This window comes from Columba livia, chromosome 5 (assembly GCF_036013475.1).
Source record: "Columba livia isolate bColLiv1 breed racing homer chromosome 5, bColLiv1.pat.W.v2, whole genome shotgun sequence".
Taxonomy (NCBI): Eukaryota; Metazoa; Chordata; class Aves; order Columbiformes; family Columbidae; genus Columba; species Columba livia.
Genome location: NC_088606.1, coordinates 56,142,410 through 56,166,769, shown reverse-complemented (window position 1 = coordinate 56,166,769; position 24,360 = coordinate 56,142,410). Strand labels below are relative to the sequence as shown.

The 24,360-nt window shown below is 38.6% G+C and overlaps 1 protein-coding gene across 2 annotated transcripts in view; it reads left to right on the top strand.

Moving 5' to 3' along the window:
* Window positions 1-385: 385 nt before the first annotated feature.
* The window catches only part of PDE3B (phosphodiesterase 3B), a 90,757-nt gene continuing 66,782 nt past the window's right edge, over window positions 386-24,360 (top strand). The window contains exon 1 of one of the 2 annotated variants that reach the window (XM_065065269.1): window positions 386-2,315. In XM_065065269.1, coding sequence (XP_064921341.1) covers window positions 1,284-2,315 — 1,032 coding nt within the window. In that variant the 5' untranslated portion in view covers window positions 386-1,283. The remainder of the gene's footprint in view (window positions 2,316-24,360) is intronic. The other variant, XM_065065268.1, reaches the window with a different exon arrangement.

Genomic DNA, 24,360 nt, shown 5'->3' with positions numbered 1-24,360 from the left:
TCACCGACTTACCTGATCTGATTTCTAAACCAATTTAAGAAAAGCAGTACAGTATTATGTGGAAACATGGCTCAAATGACATTTAAGTAACAAGGAAAAGATGCACAGTTAAAATTAAAATTTCAAAAGTACTAAACAGTTACTCTTCCAGAAACAAACAAACAGGATGAACTGAGCAAAAGCATTACTCAAAATCCCATTAGGTGCCTATTTTCACTTACAGCAGCCTCAACACTTTAAAAAGTCTGGTCCAAAATGATTACTTTGATCAATTCCAAAGGGATTAGTTGTTCAAAGCCTCAAACCTAATCGAGCAATGCAGTCTAATTTGAAATTTAGTTAACAAAGACTGAAAATGTGTAGAAAGATACTCTAATCCATACTTACTTTTCAAGTGTTTAAAAAAAAAAAAAATAAAGGTCCTTAAAGGGAAAACACCTCGATACTCTTTGTGTGCTTTAAAGCCCGTACTAGCAACTTTTTCGTGGTGTCTCAAGACAAAAAGACAAGCCAGGAAAGTTGAAGCAGCTCAGCGTTTCTGTCCGTTCCGCGGCTGCGGCGCGGGGCCGAGGCCGGTTCCGCCCGCCCGGGCTCGCCGGGCCCGGCTCGCTCCCCACACGCTCCCCGCGTGGGCGGCTGGCTGCCGCGCGGGACCTACATGGCTTTGAGAAAGAGCTGCGTGGTACACACGGACGGCGCGGCTCCCCGGGGCCCGGCCGCGCTGGATCGCTCCGCTGGCCGCGGCGAGCGCCGCTCGGGGTGCCCGGGCCCCGCCTGTCGCCGCGGGGCGCTGGGAAGCGGCCGGTGGCTCGCGACGGGCGCGCCTCCCCCCGCCCCCGCTCCTCGTGCGGCCGTTAGCGCGTGGCAGTTAGCGCTGCAACCGCTCCCGGGGCGCGTGCCGCCGCAGGCGTTTCCGCGCGCGCCGTGTGCAGCGGCGTGAGGAAAAGCGGGCGGGCGGGCGGGCGGCGGCCGTTCCCGCCTCACTCCCACCGCCGCCGGGGCTCCGCCAGCGGCCGCTGCTGCCTGTCAGCGCTGGGAGGCGACAGCGAGTCCCTGCCGCTGGATCCGTCCGGGGAAAGCGAACGAGCGAGCGAGACTTCTACCTTTTTTTCTTTATTTCCCCGTCTTTGCCACCATGCTGCGGACGCCGCTGCCCGACAAGGAGAAGCGGCGGCTCAGCCCGGCGCCTTTCTCTTGAGGAGATGAGGGAGGCGAGGCCGGGCCGGAGCTAGCGCGACCCGCGCGTCTCCCTCGTCCTCCCCCCTCCCGCGCCTCCGACCACCATGAGGGAAGAGAGAGAAGCCGCCGCGGCCGCCTCCCCCACCGGACCCAGCAAAGCCCCGCAGCGCTGCCAGCACCCGGACGGGAGCGGGGCGTTTGCCCCCCTGGCGCTCCCCGGCGGCGGCGGCAGCAGCCCGGAGAGCCTGCGGAACGGCTACGTGAAGAGCTGCGCGACCCCCCTGAGGCAGGACCCTCCGAAGAGCTTCCTCTCTCTCCTGCTGTTCCCGACCGCCGCCTCCTCGTCCTCCTCCCGGGCTCTGCTCAGTCTGGGCGCCCTGGCCGCCCTTGTCCTCTCGCTCCTGGCCTTTCACGGCCGGGGCAGCGCCGGGGGCCAGCAGGACGGGAGCAGCTGGCGGAGCCTCCGGCCGCTGAACGCCTTGCTGTGCCTGTCCCGCTGCCTCAGCCCCCTTTTCAGCATCGCCTGTGCCTTCTTCTTCCTCACCTGCTACCTGACCGGCGACAGGCGCGGGGAGCCCGGCGGCGGCACGACCCGCTGGTGGCTGCTGGCGCTTCCCGTGTGCTGCTACTTGGGGGACTTCGTGGTGCTGCAGTGGCTGCTGCCCGCGGAGGGGCACGAAGACGAATCCCAGCACCCCGCCGAGCCGCAGATGGTCCTAGGCAGGCTCCTGACAGTGCTGGGCTCGGTGGCAGCGCTGACCCTGCTGCAGAGCTCGCTGAAGTTGCGCCGGAGACTCCTCGTTTTGGTCTTCTCCAGCCTGGTGTGGCTCGCGTCGCTCACCAGCCTTCACTCGCTGCCCCCAGCCCTCCGACCGCTGCTGGCCGGCTCGGTCGGGGTGGCAGGCTGCCTCCTGGCACTCTGCGTCGGGGAGCACGGCATCTTCTCGGCTCAGAGCCGAGAAGCGCACTACCAGCATCATCACCACCCTCGGCTCCCCAGCGTGGAGGAAAAAGTGCCTGTGATCAGACCCAGGAGGAGATCTAGCTGCGTTTCCTTAGGGGAAACTTCGGCCAGCTACCATGGCAGCTGCAAAATGTTTAGGAGACCCTCGTTGCCTTGCATTTCCAGAGAGCAGGTAGGTTTCTCCGAAACTGGAGGGAGAAACTTTCTGAGGAATGAGCGCCACTCGCTTTTCCGAACTGCGGTGTATGTCTGTGCTGGATGTCTGCTGTCAAACTCCAGTTAGAGGAATGGAGGAAAATGTTAGTCCCGTAGCGAGTTTCTCAACTCGGTTCTGCAGAATCGATTTAATCCTTTACGTCTGCAGAGAAGCTAAATCATTATAATGTGTTTTCTGTAGGATAGAAGGCTCGTTCGCTTTTCATACGATCTTAAATATTAAAAAGTAGTTCTTATTGGTTAAAACAAAACCCCAAAACACACATCTTCAGCTGTGAGCTACCTTGTTATTTTGTTTGTTTCTTTTCCAAAGCCCACCACCTCCTCCAGTTCTGGCAGAATTAACAAGAGAAAGAAAGTACAACTTTCTAGCTGCTTGGCACTTCTGATTCTTACAGCTTTCTATCGACCAAGCGATTGCCAAAGTGCTAAGGAAATACCAGGTTTTGAAGGATGTTATTTATCAAATGTTGGCGTTGTTTGAGTGGCAGCTGTCTTTCTGCCTTGCAGGTTACCGTCTCTTGTTTCTCTCTCACCCTCTCAGCCTCTCTTCCTCGCTCCACATAAGTTAGCATTAGGTTTGGGTTGATGGGATTTTGAAACTTCTTTTTACTGAAGAGAGAGCTGTTCAGCAGAGTCTGGAGGGATGCCCGAAACGCTCAGTTTTCTTGAATGGAACTCTGTTGGTTTCTACCTCCCGGAAAACTTTTCAATGAGTCTTGGTGGTTTTTTTGTAGCACAGATCCCTGTGTGTGGGGAAGTTTGTTTTTATTTGGGAACTTGCACGTGAACTGTAGGAACATTGAGTTGTGTTGCTGGTGGAACTGGCCTGAGGCTGCTGCAAGTGGGTTATCAGCCCGTTACAAGAGGGAGACTAAGGGGACTATATTTCATAAACGTGCAAGTGAACAGTTTCTGGGAAGTGATTGTTGCTGTAGAATCCCCCGTGTACTACTGTTGTCTCTGAAATGCATAGATATTACATGAAATTTTCTAATTTTGCTTTGACGTGTATTCTGTAATGCACTTCTTGTGACTGACTGTAAAATAAGCCTGAGGAAATACGAGGTGAATCTGAAACGGTGTAGCAGTTTTTGAGCGTTCCTTTCCCTGAATTTGCACAATAGAACAATACAGCAGTAATTGTTATTGCATAAAAACTTAAAATGCAAGGATGCTGCAACAGGCGTCAGAAATAACTTGTTCACTAAGTTTCAAATTATCTTACGCATACTATGAAATAAACATTAAAATATTTTATTAGCAGTTATGATTTGTAGGGAATATTGTATAATTTACTTTCTCTGTTCTCTTCTGAATAGTTAATGCTCTCTTTTTCTATCGCATTTGTCTGCAGTACAAAAACCTCAGAAAATGTGGTTTCATTAACCTTTCTAGATGACAGAAGATATTTGTTCTTATACAAGTTACTAAATGCTTCCTTTGATATTCGGCTCAATTCCTAAAGGCATGCGCATATTTCAAGTTAAGGCATTTATTATTCTTTAAGTAACATCATAAATGTCAACCATAACTAAATACATAGAATTTATTGGCAGTAGTTAAATCATACGTGTTCATAATAAAATGTAACTGGTAGACTTCCAGAATTTGATATCTTTTTTATCACTGGAAGTGAACAGAAACAACAAAGAGATCTGACGTTCTTTGTTTTCCTAATAGTCTATTATGCTTTACAATAAATATTTGTGCTTTATTAAGCACAGTTTAATGGAATTCATAGATATATGTTTGGTGCAGTATTTTATGTGTGACTTTATAAGGATAACACAGGTTAAATCCTCTGATCCGTCAGACTTGAAGAGAGATCAGACAATGCAGAGCTGATAAAACATCATTTGGGTGTGGGAGAGTGGGAGGTAGTAAGCCCATAATGTGTGACTTTATTTGAATAAACATTACAAGGTTTTTATATTGCTTCCTTGAAACTGAAGGAACGTGTGCACTTAATGCTTTTCAGAGAGCGTTTATTATGTGAATTTTCTTTAAAGACTGATGGCATGTTTTGCAGATTTTTGTAAAATAATACAAAGATTCTCTTCCAATATTAATGAGTGAGTGTAATAAGCATTGTTGGGAAGTTCAGTGGAGTACAAAGAATGTGCTGCAGGTCCACCAAGACAGGAATAGTTTGATGAACAGCTAAGTTGCTGTTGTGATTTTATTAGAAGTATTTTGTATGATTGTTAAGGAGCCTCTTGTATATAGAGGTTTGTACAAACCTCTGCAAGCAGGGGCATATAAAAACAAAAAAGGCAGATGTATCAAGTCATCGAATACCAGGTTGCAAGGCACCACAAGGATCATCTTGGCAAAAGCACAGTCTAGATAAGGTTGCCCAGCACCTGGTCCAGCTCAATCTTAAAAGTTTCCAGTCTTGGGGAATCTACCACTTCCCTGGGCAGTTTATTCGAATGGATGATTATTATTATTGTGAAAAATTTTCCTCTTCTGTAGACTTTAGCTACTCTTTGAGGAAAATAGGGAATGCCAATATTGACCTTAAGTTTTCAGTTACCTGTTGATTTGAAATTAAGCCCAACTCTCTGTGTTGTTAAATATCAGAGAAAAAAAAATTATTGAGTTGGCTGCTCTTTCCATTCATAAGCTCAAGCCAACAATTCCAAGGGGTCTCTGCATGGGGAGTGAGGGAACAGGTATGTGCAACAAGTAGTGTGTGCACACTGGACTTGGATGTAGCTATCACTGTTTGCTGGGGCAGAAGTGGAAAGAGGGCCTGTGAGCACAATCCTGTAAATGTTTTCTAATTTGAGCAATCCTTATAGCAAATATTTAGATTATTGCTTTCTGTACTTGAACAGGTATGGCAACTATAATGTTGGAAGGCTGATAAAATTAGATTACCTTTATTCTTTTTATATGAGTATCTATGTTTACTTTAGCCTCCAAAGTTTACAAATTCATACTGTGTGTGGTTTTTCCGCAGTACATATGGCTAGCAATGTAGTTTTAGCCAAGAGGAAAGAGTATTGAATAGATTGTATCTTTAAATTTTTATGTGAGTAAACTTAAATGTTGCTATCAAAATATATAAATACACATATAAGGAAGCAATGTAACTGAAATTAAGGCTAAAATAATGCAAATTCAATATATTTTCTGAACTCTACCATATTAATGCTTCTGCTCACAGAAATTCATGTGATTTTAGCAGTAAACAGATTTTTGCATTCTTACTCCAGGATTCATCTTGGACCTAGAGAGGAATAGGCTATTAGCAGTACAACTGCAGTATTGATTGGTATGACAAATTTTGCATAGATTGTGTTTTGATTACATGTATTAATCGGATGCTAATGTTTTAGTGGTACCTACTGCTACCGGTATCAAAGGGTTTATCTTCATTGACTGTTGCACATTTACCGCTTTTTTTTTTTTTAATTATTATTTTTATGAAAGCCAAGTCAGAATTGGGAATCAAAAAGGCACTTGTAAGTATTACAGATCTTGTAAACACTCTATGTCCTGAAAAATACAGTAGTAAACTACTTTTTTCTTTAATGTGATGGTGAACATGTATATGAGAGCAAATAACTACATGTAGAAACTCCTACATAGGAATAGAATAGCTGATTTCTAGAATTTGTATTTTTCCTTGGGTAAAGAATAGGCCTTCCTAATTAAATAGACAGTATATGTGTCCAAAAGATTCTGCAAACAGAGCTGATACTTTCTCTAGTTACCTGACTGGGTTCAAACATGAAGGAAGGCTGGAATATTTAATGGTTAAAGACTGCTTTCACATTGCACTCTGTTAATTAAAGGAAGAATCATCTTGTGGTTAGGTTGTTGGACTGACTGCCACCTCTCTCCAGTTTCTGTTCCAAGCTATCTCGTACCTTTAATGCATTACCTTAGGAAGACCAGGACTCAATTTCAAGAGTCTAAAATGTTTATGCAACTTGAAATTAATGCAGTACCTTATTTGCGTAGACAGTTTGTATCTATTGCCTATTTGTGAACCAAATTATACTTTGTCCTTAAGTACTCGGGGTATAAGCTTTCTAGTGCAGAAGCTGTCCGTTAATATGCATTTTACACTGTCTCATTAAAACTGAATTGTTAAATTCAGATACTATTTGTAGCCTAGAAACATGTAAGCCTTACCTGTTGGTTGCAGCCAATAACATAAAATGTAACTCTTCTTGTTATGTATTTGACAAACAAGCTCTTTGAAATTTAAAGTTTTCCCCTAATGATTGTAATGACCACACTGTAAGTGTATCTGCATGTCAAGATTTGTATCTGTTGTTAACAGAATCTTCGTATCTCTTGGGGTTTTTTTGTCTGTATTATGGAGAAAATCAAGGTAGGAAGGCAGGTGTGGTGAGCTGTGAATGTAATCAATTTCAATGGGATGCAACTGAGTGTCATGATTATATGGTGAAAGCAATAGTCTTGGAAAACTGTTTTTGTAACCATATTTCAGATGAGTAGGATTATATTGTTTCTCCTTCTCTCTAACCTTGACAAAATGTTTTGTGCTAGATGAAATGTGATATGAGAAGACTCTTGATAAAAATGACATCTTTTTCTTTTTCATCCTGAAGTTACATTCTTGAAGTATTATACTGTAAAGAAAGGATGATTTGAGCATGGTCTGCCTATAGTCACCTGTAGAGAGGTCATACTTTAAGATAGTATCCTCCAGCAAAGTGAGCACCAGGACCACACAGTGGTTCACAGAGAATGACAAAGAATGCTATTAGGGAGACTGAGTGCAGTTGAAAACTTTCTTAGCTAAGTTTACCTTAAGCTGGTTTTTAGATATCCAGGACTTGGTGGCAGTTCATGTTCTGGACAGAATAAAGTGTGCCAAAAGCAGGGGAACGTGTCTGTAAGTTGTCAGTGTAGCAAAGGGGGTTGACTGTTTCTGCAGGTATGGCTTCCTGAAAAGAAAATGTAAAAGAAGAAAGGAAGAAGATCAAAGACAGCTGCTGTGGAAATGCTGGATAAATTTGGAGGAAGGTGAGGGTGGAATATTACAGGAGTGACCCGAGCGCCAGTAGGAAAGAAATGGAGGAAGTCGGGAGGAAACTGGGAGAAAAGGTTCCAAGAACTGCCAGGTCATAGAATAGTTTGGGTTGGAAGGGACCTTTAAAGGTCATGTAAGTCCAATTCCCCTGCAATGATCAGGGACATTCCAACTAGAGCAGGTTGATCAGACCCCCGTCCAACCTGACCTTGAATGTTTCCAGGGATGGGGCATGCACCCTGTCCACCTCTCTAGGCACCTCTCTCAGCAACCTGTTCCAATGTTTTACCACCCACACTCACTGTAAAAGAAGTTTCCTCCTCATGTTTAGCCTGACTCTCCCCTCTTTTAGCTTAAAACCATGACCACTTGTCCTATCACAACAGGCCCTACGAAAAAGTCTGCCCCCATCTTTCTTATTGGCCCCTTTTATAAGAAGTACTGAAAGGTCATAATAAGAGCTCCACAGAGCCTTTTCTTCTCCAGGCTGAACAACTCCAACTCTTTCAGCCTATCATCATAGCAGAAGTGTTCCAATCCATTTTTGTGGCCTCCTCTGGACCCTCTCCAAGAGGTCTGTGTCCAGAGCTAAACTTGACTGCATCAAAGAAAACTAAGAGGATAAATGGGATAAAGTACTATTTTTCAGCTTTGACTAGGAAGACATTTTAAACTTATGAAAGAAAATTGTAGAGATGATGAACAAAAGGTTCCCAGGAGAGTCTCTAGAATGGCAAAGGGGACAGCCTTCACACTGCGGTTCATGAATGGTGTATTCTGTGATGTTAAATATGAAAAGGGAGAGAATTATAAGGAGTCAGGTGTATTTTCCTGAGGAAAAGACTCATCTTCTGACACAATGTATGTGTGTGCATGGAGCTGAAAGGATAGTTTAAGATGAGAGTGAAGAAGAGTGAAAGGATGGTGAATTTCAAGTGACTTTTTCAGTGGGTGAAAACAATGCTTAGCAAGATGGAACAACACAAAATAAATTTTAATGGAAAAAAATAGTGGGACTTTTCTGCAACTCTCTGAAAATTTAAGATGAAACTGAGGGCTTGGATTGTTCAGGGCAGACTGTATAATATATGAGTAAATGTTAGTGAACCATAAGCATGATAAATAATTTTAAGGATCCACTAGATGTCAAAGAGTACGTGAGGCCTCCAGACAGACTCATGGATGCTAATAACCTGGAGTTCACAGGGTAACAAGTAAACTGACAGATTATGGTAATTGGGAAGGGGAAGTGTGACAGAAACAGATTGGAGAGATCTGTCCTTAAAGAAGACCAGTTAAGTGAATGGGCTTATTGATGAGTGTGACAAAACAAAGTGTTCTAGGAACTAGGGATGGCATAACAAATGACTGCTGAAATAAAATTATGATTTCTGAAGCAGTTTTATATCTGAAAATGGATCATACTGTTTTGAGAAAGGACGTAATTCATATAAATACAGGGATCTGGTGACAAGACGTAAGTTGTGATGTGTTGGGCCATCCTTTTTTTTTTTTTTTAATAGCTTTTATTACAGCACGTTGCTTTGAAACAAGTGCAAGTTTACTGACAGCAGGACAGAATAGGGCACAGATGTCCAAGTAATTTTTGTATATCTCTTTGTTTGATAGTTCAATATTTATGAAAACCAGTACTACTATGCAGAACATTAATGACTACCAGTGCTAACCTCACTTTGCACAGGAGCTGTGGAAAAAGCTGATATATTTCCAATTAAATGACTGATTGAATGGTAATCCTGACAAGTTCTGTTATCTGATACTGAGTTGGCAGCCTTAGTGTTCCTTTACGCAAACTCAAATACCTTCTACTAAGTTAACAGCATATTTGCAGCAAATGCTCCATTTGTTGTTCATTTCATAAATAGAAGTTCATTTTATGGAATGTTAGAATGACCTTTTACGTATATAATTTACTATTTTTAAGCTATTCAAGATACCCTAGGAAATTTACCATGTGAAGCTGTATTTAGGTGCTTTGAATTTTTGAGAGATCTTCCCTCTGAGGTGCATTCCAGGATTTTTAGCATGAGTTAGCAATATAGGTACATTGGTTTAGCTGTACCCATGCTGGTAATAGTAATTGGGAAATAGATATGGTATTTAATTTGGGATGAATACTTTCAGTATGTCCAAAACAGCCAGTGCTGTTTCCCCCACCCCAGAGGAACTGTGCCACTGTTAAATGGTGGTACAGCAAGTCTGTGTCACACCTGCCTGTTTGTATCTATTGTCAGTCCAGTTTTACCTGCAAAGTTCATAATATAGACTAAGGTCTTCTGAAAGATTGTGAAACTTAAGGTTTGCAGTGGGAAGTTTTATCAGTTTTATTGAAATAACAGCTTAATTATGACTCCCTGCATAGGCATTATGGTATTAGTGTCTCTTTTAACCTTCATTATTGGTCATGTTACATTTTCTTTTTTACTAGATTAAATCCCTTTAATAGGATCGGAGCTAAACTAACGGCTAAAAAAGGCATTCTTATACTAGGCTCTCTGTCCACATCTTTAGCATGACTTTTTTCCCAATGTGACCTAAAATTAAAGGCCTGTATTTACATTTAGGGTCTTCTCATATTTTCTTAGAGTCAATTTAGTATTAGACATTAAATAAGAACTTTGTTCTTTGTTTTTGTGTGTGTGTTTTTAGGGGGTGGTTTTTGTTGTTGTTTGGTGCTTTATGTTTGTTTGGGGTTTTTGTTTATTTGTTTTGGTTTTATTTTTTTTTCCTTTTCTATCCCCTAAGCACTCTTTTGTTATACTTGTTTGCAACTTCAGGAATATAGTTTTGTTCCTTTTGTCTGGTAAATTCTCTTAAAGGAATTCTGAATTTCTGGGTACTCTAAGTTACTAATATAGGATAAGAAATACAGGTGTTTTGTTTTTTTTTTTTTAAGAACAGATATCCTTGAGGTTTTTCTAGTACTTTTGGCTCTCCAGTACAGTTTCTGTCCTTTCACACAAATTGCTGGTGCACCTGCTGTTTTCCAACATTTGATGACTGATAAACACTAGATATCTCATTATCTTCTGTGTGCAATGTATGTTGGCCAAGAACCTTACAGCATGTGTGCTTTACGTCAGTGGTCGGCCTCTTTGCTGGGCTTTTAACTTCGGAAAGGACAGATATGAACAGACTTTTTGTGAGCTTTCTCTGAGGAAGGGATTGATCTCTATATTTCCAGGACATCATTCATAGTTAATAAAATTCAGTGTTGTGCATGTAGTTCAATGATGCTACCTTTAAAGGAATGTATTTGAAAGAGGTGATTATTGTCTTGATTAACATCCACACCAGCTTTCATTTCATTTGGTTTGCCGCCTAGACAGTGTAATGTGTAAATGCACTCACAGGCTCTTTGATACCCACTCTTGCAATTCCATAGTAATCCTACACATTCTCACTCCCTTAGAATTATCCTCATTACATACTACAAAATAAAATTTCAGTTAATTTAAGCTGCATTTTTGTAGATACAAGTAGTTATGGCCTTATGTGTGGGTAGTAGGGGAGGGAAATTTTTATTGAAACCTGAAGGTGTGATTAGCAGGCTGAAAAAGTTTAGATCCTGCTGTGCCTGTGAAATGCCATCTGCTCTGGCACTGCCCTGAAGGAATTGGCTCAGACTGGAAGAAGTTAAAGCACACTAGCAGAGTTTTCCTCTTGGCTGGCCAGATCTGTGAGAAGCAGGCTTTATTCTGCTCAGGAAAGGATGAATGTTGATCTGGGTTATACTGTTTCCGTTGAGATTGTCCATACAAAAGTGCACTGAAACACAGATGAACCTACTGTGTATTGCTGCTTAAAGACGGGGCAAATAAACACATACATTAATTGATGACAGGGGCTTGGTTCTTCCTAACATGTTAGTAAAGATAGAACAGTATATTTCATATCTTAACTGGAAAACACAAACAGGCTTGTGTTGTCCACCCTGTATGTGTCCTCCTCCTGTTCTTGTTTCAACTAACTGCATTTTCAGGGTAGCATAGTAGCCTTTGGGGGATCACTGAAGCATGCTTAGAAAGCAAATTTCAAATGGCACTTGCAATGAGAGAATTTCAGTTGATGGTGCACACAGATGTTTAACTAGGCATCTTCTAGTCTCTTTTTTTTTTTTTTTTTTTTTTTTTTAATACTAAAAGCTGGGGAATGTTATGTAGGATCTTGCTAATGACTTTCTAATGACTAAAGAAATGCAGTATGTCTACCTGAAGATAGAATGAGTGAGTACTATGACATAAATAACAGCTTTGTGCTGCTATGCCAAAGCACAGTTGAAAGTGTTTTGATTACAAGTATCTGTTAACTTATTTTTATGTAGTTATAGAAAAGGGTTAATTAGAATCTGTATCAGAGTTTCTTGGTACTCTTAATTCACCATAGCAGAATGATACCATGGCATGGTAATACTGAAAATCTATTTTTTCTTTCTATTTGGAGTTTCTGGTTGAATTAGTTTGATTAAGAAATAAGAGTTTGGAACAGCTTTTGTGTTAATGACCAGTCTTTTTTGTAATCACTTTATTTAATTTACTTTTCATAACTGGCAGCCTGTTTGTTGGTTTTTAAAGAAGTTTTAAATAAACTTGAAAATAATGTGCTTGCAAGTGATTCTTCTATTACGTCAAGATGAAAAGACAAAGGGAAAGGATGAGCAGATGCATATGCTGTCTGTTGCTTTTAAGTGCGGCCTGTTTTCAAGCCCTCTGAGACAATGACCATCATATTGGAGACATCTGCAGAAGGTTCTGAAGAAAAAAACAGTATTTCAATCTTCACATGAAGGATAACATTTTTTTTTTTTAATCAAGATTAGTTAAAAGACCCTAAGCTTCAAACAGTCTTGTAAAAACTGATTAGAACTCTGTGCTTACGTATGAAATTTGCATAACCTATTATTAAGATCATTAAGGATAAAATTTCAGGAGAAATTCATTAGGAACTGGTGCTGTGTCTGTAGATATGGAATTTCTATCTTGTTCAGGAAAGTCATTTACAACTTTAGAAAAAAATCAAATTGTGATTCATGTAATAAAGAAATGCTGTTTCAAGATTAGCTGCAAAGGTCAATACAGCTTTAATAATGGACCTGTAAATGTATATAGTTAGTCTTAGGTGATTTTTCCTGTATGAGACCAATTGCTTTTAAAATCTCATTCCTAAGATTTGTAAGTCTTCTGTACTTGCCTTAACACTTACTCTTGTAGGAAGCTCCCTAGGGTCAGCAGAGCACTTAAGCTTTCAAGTGGAAAAGAACATGTGTTTTACAGTCTTTAAGGACTGGGATTATTGTTCTTACTAGTTTAAAAATTCACAGGGTTTAATGTAATTTATAACTTTAGTTCTCATTCTTAAAGCTATGTTCCTTTCATCTGTCTGTTGATGGACAGGATTGGTGTGTGTTTAGAAGGCACATGTTTCTTTTTAGTTACTTGGGCCTTGAAATTACAAGAAAAATACTTTATCAGGAGATTAATGTCCAATAGTAAATTGCTTACTTGCTTGTCTTGTCTTTTTTTAAGTGGCATTTTTCTTTCTCTTTCCCTGTCCTTATCTGTTCTTAATTTTACAGTAATTTTAACAACTCTTCCTACCAGTGTATTCTTTCTCTTTCTACATGTTACAAGATCAGTCATGTAATTTGGTCCAAAATTACAAGTATATTTCAGCAAACACAAAAATGTTCTGACTGAAAACATTATATTTTTTTCAAAACCTAGCAATCAAATTATTGGTTTTTTTTAAAAGAAGTGTGGAACATTTTGGAACATATAATTTATAAAACAGAATAATTAAATATTTCTTTGCATTTACAGCATGAAAATGTTTCTAGAATCCCTTACATAAGTACCATGTAAATGTCCATTATTGAAAAAAGAGATATAAGTAAACTACATTTGGAAAGCCATGTAAGTTTAATATTTACATATTCATACAAACCTTATCCTTTACCTTGATACTATACAATATTGTAAAGTTATTTTTTTCATTTTGTTCTTTTATTTCTGCAAGTTGGAATAAGCAAGAATAAGCAAACTTATTATTTACTGCCTGAAGATGATCTGTATGTTTTTTGGTATCTTCAAAGCCTGTTTGTTTATTTCCTGGATAGAGGGGACAAAGGTTTTCTAGGTTTGCTTGCTGACAGGAGTAGTACTGGCACAAATGCTGTAGTGGTTGGCTGACTAAGGATAATAGGGAATAAACCCTGTTACTGAACAGCTTACTCCCTTCACTTCTCCATTCAAAATGGAGGGAAAGAATTACAGGATTTGTATTTGTCAATGTACCTTCCTGCAATGTTTGAGAGCTATGAGAAAGCTTTGCGTGATCTTTATAATACTGGCATTCATGTACAAATTTAATTGATGTATTTCATTCTGATTGCAGCTTGGGTTGTAACAGAGTCAGTAGGAACGGAAGAGTGTTTTCTGTCCTGATGTCTTGAGCTTTATTTACCTCCACAGGGCAAGCAAATTTAACTGGACTTATGCAGAACTTTTTTTTGAAGGAAAATTTGAACTTTATTTCCAATTTCTGAGTAGTAGTTTGGCTTAGCATGTCTGTTAGATTCCCAGCTCTGTCCCAGGTCTGTCCTTTTTTTTTCCCATCAGCTTTGCGTCACTTTTGGAGATGTTCTGCAGTGGTACCCCTGCAGATTTCAGGAAAAGGTATAAGCCAAGAAAAGCCAGAGTCAGAAGGAACAGTGAGTTCCCTTCATCCGTCTGGTCATGAGTGTCATCTGAGAGACTATCTAACTTGGTGGACAGAGCTGTGTTTTTTTTTTTTTTCTCATGTTCCAGTAAGAGTGTAGCAGGAGGAGGTGAAGCTGGAGAAAAACAGTGGTGGTGGATTCCATAGTTGTGGATTGTTATAAGGCAGTTAACAATTCTGAGTATTGCAAAAGTACTAAACTCTTAGTATTTGGATAGACTCCCAAGCCTTATAGAGGCAAACCTTCTATGCAAAATGATCCTGTTATAGTTCAATTACATAACAAAAATGGTTAAGACACTTGGTGCCTGTGTTCATATTTAGATATATTTTTTAGTGGCCTCTGACAGAACTTGCATGTGGATGTTCTTCCACTTGGTTTTAATCTAGGTATCTAAAAACTCATTTTATTAAAGATGTCCTCAGCAACCCTTTTATGTTTTAGTTTTGGAGAACCTGACTGAACCTTGAATCCCATAACCTAAAGCTGTCATGTGGCTCTTGATTTTTCCCAGGGCTCCCTCGATCCTTTGTTGCATAGAGTTGGGGTGGGAATCTTTTGCATCCCAGCACTGCTCTGCAACCATAGTCTTGCTAGTCTGTCCTGGTTTGCTTCCCTCCTCTACAGGGATATTTGTGTTCCTCAACATGCCTTGTATCATCATAGGTTTTCTGCCTGTCATTACCTCGTCATTCCTGAAACTTCTTGACCTCTGGAATTTCCACAATCACATACCAGACCTTTTTTTTTTCCCTGAGCTCGCTTTCCGTTTAATTCAGGAAAGTTATCTAATGGTGAATAAAACATTTCTTTTGTCTTCTGCCTTCCTGGGTACTGCAACATCAAAATGAAGGGAAATGCAGGTGTATGGGAAGAAGCTAAGAAGTGATGCAGGGAAAAACTATACCAAGAGGGTAGAAAAGCCTGCTGACAGAAGGATCTGCATTTAGATAAAAACATCACTGACATACTAACAAGTAGTTAATTGCTGACTAAGTCAGAGTATTGATCATATCATGTAAACATGGTGTCCCTCTTTTGTTTCTTATTTTGTAGGTAAATATATTTGCCAGTGCATACCTGCACACTGTTCTTTGGAGCTTTATTTCAGGCTACTCGTTTGTCTGTGCCCCTGAGCTGTTTGGGTTAACACTGTATTTTTTGTTTTTGAATATGCGTAAGCTGTGATAATAGATTTAAGCGAGAAGGCCTCCCAAGAAACGGGAGAATCTGTGACGTATTTGAAAAAATGAGACTTCCAGTTACTGGAGAATCAGGACTGGTTTAGATCTCCTTTTAGAAGCAGTTCTAACTTGATAGGAGCCTGGCCTCCTGAGTGAGTAAACTTTTGTGAAAGAAATAGTGAAAAGTCCCTGAAGGCACCTCGTCCCTGCACCTTCACGTTTCAATACCTAGTTCTCTGTAGTGGTCGGGAAGCTGCTGTGACAGGTTGGTCGGGCTGTCATCTGTCTATTTCAGAATGCTTTAGGGGATTTCCCACTGAAACTTGCTCTGGTTAGATCAGGCACTGAAGGTGCGAGACTTTTTATCAGCAGTAAATTTCATGTGCATTGTGCCTTGGTGAGCATTGTCCAGAATTTTAAACAAAATATTACTTTTATTTTGCCTTTTTTTTGTGCACCACGCCTTTTCTATAGTACAGAAAAACAGTAATGTTTTATACTGGGTAAGCACTGACGTTAGCACGTAAAAGCCCTGTGCTGGAAATAGGTTTTTTTTTTCGAGTTTATTCATGTCCTGAAACGACCAAATTAACATTTTAAAGTAAACCCTTAAATTATCCTTTTGTGTGTGCGTGCAGTGTATTGTCAGGCTAATATTTGCATTTTTTTATTGATGTGATTGATTTTTATTATTTTCTCTAAAGTCTGTATTTCCTCTGAAAGATAACTTATTGATGAGATCCATGCTCTACACTTTTTTTAGATCAAAATGTGATTTTTGTTTTCCTTGGTGTATACAGTAACTGGTTTGTGATACATTTTTAAAACATGCTTCCTACTTATATATGAATACACACTTATTTGAAGTGAATGTAGTAGTTTCACAGATGCTCTTGATGTTTGTATCTAATTTATTCTGGATATAGTATAAAATCAGGAACATTCTGGAGCTATACATTTAAAAACAGACGCAGAAAAATTGATACGTTATGTAGAATCTGCAAGTGACTTATTTTGTAACTTAATTTGTGGCAGAAACTTTCAGTATTGCAAATGCAAATGAAAAGATATCTGTTAGGTATTTATTTTAGAAAATGTTTTTCTCAGGTTTTCCTTCTCAGTTGAAAAGAAAATGCAGTGCAGACAGCTGCTGCAAAGGTGTGAGGAAAATAAAAATGCATACCCAAAACACTGCTGTAAAAGTTAGTTTGTAAGTAGGATAGATTAACTGTGAAGATGTTAGTCAAGGGTTAAGCTCAGTGTGTTTCGCTGGCTGCTGAGTGAAACAGGATGCAGTGACTACATTGTCAGACTGCTGGTGTGAGTGCAAACAGATGAGGAAATGCTGGATCAGGCACTTCAGCAACTTGAGCTGTTACCTCGGAAACCGCTTGCGTCATACTTGCCAGCAATTAGCTTACAGTTCTTTTATTTTTGATAGTGTTGCAAGCTGAACTCGACTGTTACAAAAGGAAAATACTGGCTTCATCTCAAACTGTTTGGTTGTGGCTGTGGCTATGGCGCTCAGGAGAATTTGCAAAGTGCTACTTTGGGTAAATTGAAAAGTTATTTAAACTCTCCAGCCTACTTCTGCAAAGAACGTTGTAGTTCTTCTCGATTCTGAAAGATGTACAATTAAATTTTTGTGATCTGTATGAAAATGATCTACCCTAGTTATCAAAATTAAGACTTTAAGTTTCACCAGCATTATAGATATCACTGCCTTTTCTAGAAATTCTACTGAAGTATTCCTGTGTCTTACATAGTAAAATATAGTTTACAAAATTAATGTTACCTGAGGTTTAACCTCTAAAACAAAGGATTTGTATTCTAAATACTTTTCCTTTGTTGATTAGAATGCAGTAATTTCCAGTGGTTACCTAGCCACTAATATAAACCAGTTAGTGTTGAAAGCAGTGTGTTTTATCTTAGAAAATCATCATGTCTTCTGCATTTCACTGAAGAACTGTAAACAAATTCACAGTAACTGATTTAATATTGATGTATGTTGTTAGTATGAGTATTGCCTTATGGCTAGCTATGGCTAGTTTTGTTTTGGTTTTGTTTTTGTTTTTTTTAGGGAAAAATAACACAGTGACCAACATCTTAAACCAGGAATGCTTGTCACTGTGTTTTTACTTTTGTTTGGTTTTTTTGTTTCTTACATAGGCAAACACACAAATAAACTTAGATTTTAACAAACTCGTATTGTAGTGTATGGTTAAAGTATAAACTTGTTAAAATGTTGAGGTTAGTAAAGAATACACTTGTGTTCCTGTTTTTGTGTGAAGCTTAAAAAGTTACTCTACTTTAAGTGTTTGATTTCTGAGATTTTCAAATCATTTTTGACAAATTCTTCCATATAAAGCTTCTGCATTTTCTTCCTTGTTGAGAGAATAACTTTGACAGATCATCAGTTAGAGCAGTGTTAATATCTGAAGTCTGTATGCAAAGCTCTTGGGGGGGTTGGAGGTGGGGCGGGGGCAGAAAAACAACCAACCAAACCTCCGTAATCCTCCCAAAAACCACCCAAACAAAAAACTCCACCCGACAACTATGAAAAAAACCTTTCAAACCCAACTCCTCCCCACTCCCTGCTTTAAACCCTTGAATACAAGGCTTAGAAAGATTTAGTATCTCTGTTTCTGCACATTTATGATAGATTAACTTGGCTTTAAGAGTCTAGCAGACCATATTTTTAGGGCATTTTTCACACTGTAGGCCAATGTCATCTATCATTAGCTGGTCACTGGAGCTGCATTCCAAACAGTGATCACTGTCTATCTGGTCTCGGATCTTTGTATGTGAATATCTTCAATTTTAGTTAACAAAAAAAATAAGCAAAAAAATGGGGTTTTTTGTTTGTGTGTGGAGGTGGTTAAAGCATTGGGATGCCATTCTAAGGGAAGAACAACTGGCTTTGCTGCTGGTTCAAAGTTGTTTGACTGACTTGTCCAACCTCACTAACACATGTTGTTGCATGTGGCCACCGCTTGGTATGTGCTTTATTTGGTGTGCATTTATATTAGCTCAGTTGCAAGTTACAAAGTTTTACATTGAATCAGTGAATATTGGGATTTAAATCTGTTTGATTAATGAACAGCTAATGTAGATGTTAACAAAGCAAGATCTGGAAATATCCATTTTGAATTGTGAATTTTGTCCTTAACCATCTTTATCCCTTCAGTTAATTCTGGACAGTAAGACTGAGGTTATGGTGTCATCAGATCACCATTGTGTTCTAGAAGTGTATGTCCAGTAACTTTGCCCTTTATTTAGGGCAATGCCTGCAAGTTATGCAATACACCAAGCATACTGAATATTTTGTTTTATCGTCATTTAGTATTTTAGCCCTGTAAGCCTTGTCGGTCTTCCTTCAATGAAGGAGATGCGAGTTACATCATCACATACTTATTTTTCTGAATAACTTTTAAGATTGTTTCATTATCTGAATTTAATCTTCAATCTGACACTTGTTAGCTATTTCCAAAGTGCTTTTATGAGCTAACAACATTCAATTGTTGTTTCCTGAATGCCATATTCTCAGCCAGACTGTTTGATATATATGCATGGTTCAAAAGATAAGTCCGTAATAGCAGATGGAGCTGCAAATTAGCAGGATACTATTTGGCTGTTTAATCTTTTAGGTATTACAGTAAGGGACTGTATTTTTTTCAGCAAAGTCTCTGAAGTTTTGTATGATTCCTGGGGAAACATTAATTTATATTTGTCGTAGTCTCCTGACTTCATAAGTCAACTTTTCTAATACTGTTTGTTCTGTAACTTTTAGATCTAGTCAGGTAGGTGAATGCTATGAAAGAGAAAAGGAATTAAGGTCTCTTTCATCATCTTCTAATTGTGATTTTTACTGAGAAAAATAAATCAGTAAAATGTTCTTTGCAACTCTTATGCTATGAAGTATTTTGTAGAAAATTTCACTGAAAAAATCAAGGAAGTGACTGGTAGTCTATTGTTTCTTTATGTAGGTAGCTAAAATGGCCAGCTGTAGATCACCTTGCATGGATAGTTTTGTGCATCAAGAATATTTTCATGTTTTTCTGAGCAATACAGTTTGTTTGTTTTAAATTTGTTTTCTTATCATATGGTTATGTTCCTAAATGATCATTAGAACCCCATAAGGTAGACAAACTTTTAAAATTATTCTCATTGTGTAATTTGAATAGCTTTCTTCCAGGTCTTTTTGTTTTCAAACCATCTTTGCCAGTAATGTTTTCTTGTTCGCATGTAATCATTAAGATCAATAGAAGAAATTATGTAGACTTCTGTTCACCAGCCACTTTCTCCTGATATTAAAATCTTCTTTACTCTGAATAGGAAGTTTCTCTGCAGTTCTACCCTAGGACATCACAACTTCAGACTGCAGTAAACCTGTCATTGGACTTCTTTGTTTGTTTTGGATTTTTAGAGAATAAAAGCTATGGGGAATTGCAGACAGGCATGCTTTAGCCATCTCTAAATTTTCCTGGCATGTCACAAGTTTTCCTTTACTATTTTGTGATTTTCACCATTTATTTATTGTCTCTGTCCAAGTAAGTAACTTGTTTCCAAATTCTTCAGTGTCAGCCTTTCTCTCAATGTGTTTGGTATCTACACAGAAGTTGCATACTTAATTAGTCAACAGATTTTAACAGGTCCTTAAATCTCATGGAATGGAGAGCTTGTTTCTCCTTTTCATTGCCTTAGATGACAGTTGCAGTTCATTTTTCTCAGTCTTCATATCCCACTACAGTTTTATTCTGGGATAGTATTTTTATCAACATTTCTGATTTATAACATTGACCTCTGTGTAATGTAGCTATTTAAATGTAAGGTTTTTGCTAAAATGCACATTGGAGGCTTTTAAAGTCAAATGGTATAGTGATATCAGTAACTTTTCTATACCTCCCTCTTTTTTTTTTTTTTAAATTTTGGAATGCCGCACTCTCATATTTGTCTCTGATATATTTATCTTTTTTTTTTTTTTTCCCCCTCATCACCCCCTACCCTCCCACCTACCTCATTTTCCCTTTACATTTTGGTGGTTTTTGTTTGGAGGGTCTTTTTGCCTCTTTTTTTTTTTTTCCCCGATAATACCAGAAGCAGAACTAACTAAAATGTGTGGTGCAACAGCAGCTTTTGTTGTCTGGGAGATAAAATTGCAGTGCAAGTCTTGATTAGAATTTTGAGTTCTGAGGTTAGTGCGTGATAATTTTCTGATGCTAAGATCTATGTCCAATTTAGATTAGTTCTAATCTGAACACCTCTACTCAGTTGTTCCGATTCCCTGAATGCTTTGTGGTGCTTCCACTGAAAGGACTGGTCCTTCCCAGCACTGTCTGCTTGTTCGTGCCCTGGCACCATCCCCCTTGCTGCTGACACAAGCATTCATGGGACTACTCAGTGAACTAAATTGGGGAACTAATCTATGTTAGAACACATCAGTTCTTTTTGTAGTTCCTTGCCACGTGTCTGCATGAATGTTATTGCTGTGTAAAGGGGTGACACAGGGATGGGAATATGCAGCTGAGGGAGGGCAGAATTGCTCCTTTATTGTGGCAATGCCATGTTGTGCTGATCTAAGAGAACTAGGGACACTGCAGTTCAAAGAATGGATGTGTTAGAACTTCCCAATAAATCACTGAAAATAGCATCCCCTCACACATAAATGCCTCTATATTTTTCCTATGTCTTGTGTGAACTGCATATTCTGCATTTGTATACCAGAAGTCAAAGGAACAGAATGCATCAACATTGGATAGCTGAAATATGAAGTGTGGAAGTCCTCTCATGCTGAGTCAGGAAGTATGTCTGGCCTGCTTTGATGTTTCTAGTAATTTTGATGATTTTTCTGCTCACATTTGTGGCTACCTGAAGTTTCCAACAAAGTAAGTTGCTACAATAAGGAAGCTTCAGTCCAGCTCTTTGTAGTAATGCATCTTGGCTCTTAATTTTCATGTTGCCAAAAAATCACATATGACAGCAAGAAAAAGGAAAATATGATCAAAATGACAAAATTAATAGTCTAAGCCCAAACTGAACTTCATGGGACAAATAGGTCCCATGACTTTGTTCCTATCAGCTTCAGAGTTCTGTCAGATTTTCAGTTTTCTATAGTAAGCAATTCTGCAACCCAATCATCTCTCACCTATTCCTTTCATAATAACTCTCAGTCTGTGGTATGTTCATTTTATAGAGATGTTTGCCTAGATGTTCTTTTCATCATCCCAGTAGAATCACCAGTGTAAAAGGCATTAGCCACAATGATCATTTTTTGCAGAAGTGTCTGGGAGTGGAGAAATGGAAGCAGGCCCACCACAGGTCTCATTTCAGCTTTTGAACAAATTCATCTGTTGAGGGGCACACACAAATGACTTCAGGTATCTGTTTCTGTTGTGGACTTCTTTATTTTTTCTTCTACCATATGCTGGAGGTTTGGGATTCAAGAGGAAATCTTGTGAAAACACCTGCACTCCTGCTGCTTTGAGTTGTTAGCTCTACCCCTTCATGAAATCTGAAATCTTAGATCTTGCATTGTGCAACTAATAATGCTTTCCTATTACAATGGCAGTTTCTCGTCACCTTTTTTTTTAATAATGTTTGGGAAGATACAGCAGAAATTAGCCCTTGATTAAGCCCCTATTTTTTAAAACAAAACCTTAACAAAAATGTTGATTACATAGATGCTTAACAAAGATTAAATGCAAACCCAGGAAAAGTGAGAGGGAAGCAAAAGGACTGACAAACTGGAGAGAAAGCTTGAATCACATAAAGAAGAAACAAGACTATAGAAGCATGAAGTTTGTAAGTAAAGCCTAATGTCAAGCTGAATTTGCTTGATATTTCTTTTTATCTTCCATACCAGTTATTCCTAGCCAGAAGATGGAGTTAGAACACTTCTGGTTTGTTATGTCAAAATCAGAATTTAGCAATTCTTAGGGCTTTATCTATTTGCTAGTGATTTGACAAGATAACCTGTTCTAGACAATGCTGTGTGAAGTATAATGGATGTACATGGTCCTCTGTTACTGGAATTCCCAGAATATGGTCTGTAAGATCTTCAATAAGTGTGGCTAGTTGGCAAAAATATACTGAAGAGCTAAAACAGTACAAAGACTTTTCAGCTGAAAATGTTATTAGAAATATATTGTAAGAAATAGTTGATGGTAATTATTCATTGACTGAGACAGTTTGGCAAGCACTTCTGAAGAGTGTAAGAGTGGCTCTTAGCAGTCATCTGCTATATGACTGCAAAAAGGCATAATGACCCTACACCATCTCAAGAAAAGGGGTACAGTGACTGCTGTTTGATGAATTTAAAACAGCTGTATCTAATGTTGCTAACAGTACAGCTGAGACAATTTGCAGCATACTGTGAAATCTGCTCAGGAAATTGGGTGAATATGGGTGAATATTTTATGCTGAATTCCATTCTGCCATTAATCTTTTTGATTAATTGAACATTTGGAAAAATAGGTTTAAATATTTTGCCAAAACTCCTTGTTGTGGCTGACGAACTGTCAGAAGTTGAATGTTTGGTGAAATTTAGCCAATGTTTTCTGTAAATGGTCAATGCTGACAGGGTTATAACCCAGGGCCAGACGAGGCAGTTCTAATCCAATTTCCCTGCCTTATTTTCTATGCTGCACTGTCTGGGGGCCTCCAGTAAAAAAAATTTCCTTATGTGTTGAAGGCTTTGTTCTCAATGCATATGTACTGTGTACTGATTTAATGCATTAATTAGCTTGGTTACAGTCCTAAATGGGTTGAGGAAAATTAAAGATTACACTTTTATCTATTGGTCAGAAACATGCATCAAACAGAAGGGATTTCAGAATCTCTTAAGTGTTTGATTGTATTGGTATGTAATATAGCTTGAGCAACAGTAAGATTACAGATTTTGTTGCTGTGTTAAAATGCTGAAAAAGCTGTAGTGCATTTGTATTTATTAGTTTTTGTCACATAAATTATTCTTTTCTTGGAACACTTGTAAAGCAAGGAATTCTTGTTTTGCCAAAGTGCTTAAAGATAGCACTTTTGCAAGACAATATTTTTTCAGCACATTTCAACAAAATATTCAAAGCGCTTCAAATTTTCAATGTGAAAATTAGGAATATTGATATTATAATGAATACTTTTTCGTGATGTGGATTTTTTTTTTGTTCATTCCATAACTTCTTTTAAGTTCTTTGTGTAGCTTTATTGTTTTTATTTGATTGAAGGATTGCTGCTTTCTGCTGTGCTGGTTATTTAGTGATGATTATTAGAATATTTACTTCAAATTGTTTTTTTAAAGGCAAAAGAAAATCCATGTGCCACAAAATTCTGAAATTTTATAAAAAGAAAAGTAGAATGCCTAACATTCACAAAACATATGTGTTTTTTCCACCCTGTTTTCAGATCTATGTATTTAGTGACTGACTTGATTTGATGTCTAAATATTATAAAATGCCCTGTGTGTTCACACTGAAATCTTGTAACTTCAAAGTAGCTGCACAACTTTTTTTATATTGACAAAAATATTGTCAATGTCAAAAATACAATAAAAATCTTTGAAATTAAATTACAGCTTTTGCATTTTGACATTTAAAAAATGTTTCTTACTATTCTGACTAGTTTCATAAACTATATGAACTGTACAGTATGCTTTTTTAAGCAGTTGTAGTTGTTTTTAGTAACCATTTATAGACTCTAAGAAACTGCATTTTCTGGTTTGCGAAGTTATAGCTTATTTTCTGTGTCCCGAGGCAATTAACTAAAACTGTTTGTGTGATAGTGATAGTTAACATTGTTTAAACGTAACAGTGTGAATCAATCTTATGGTGTTTGCACACATCACTTTTTTTTAAGCACTAATATGGTATTTTTCATTGAAGAGTAAATCAATTGAACTGTTTCGTCCTGCAAATGAATCTGCATTTCTTTTATAAATAGCTTCTTCTAGTCTTAACCAATTGACTTTTGTGAACTCCAGGTTGAGTTTTCTCTGAACAACATCTTTCATCATTAAAACTTTAGTCCTGAACTCACACTGCTTTTTGAAATTATAGTCCTTACAAGAAGC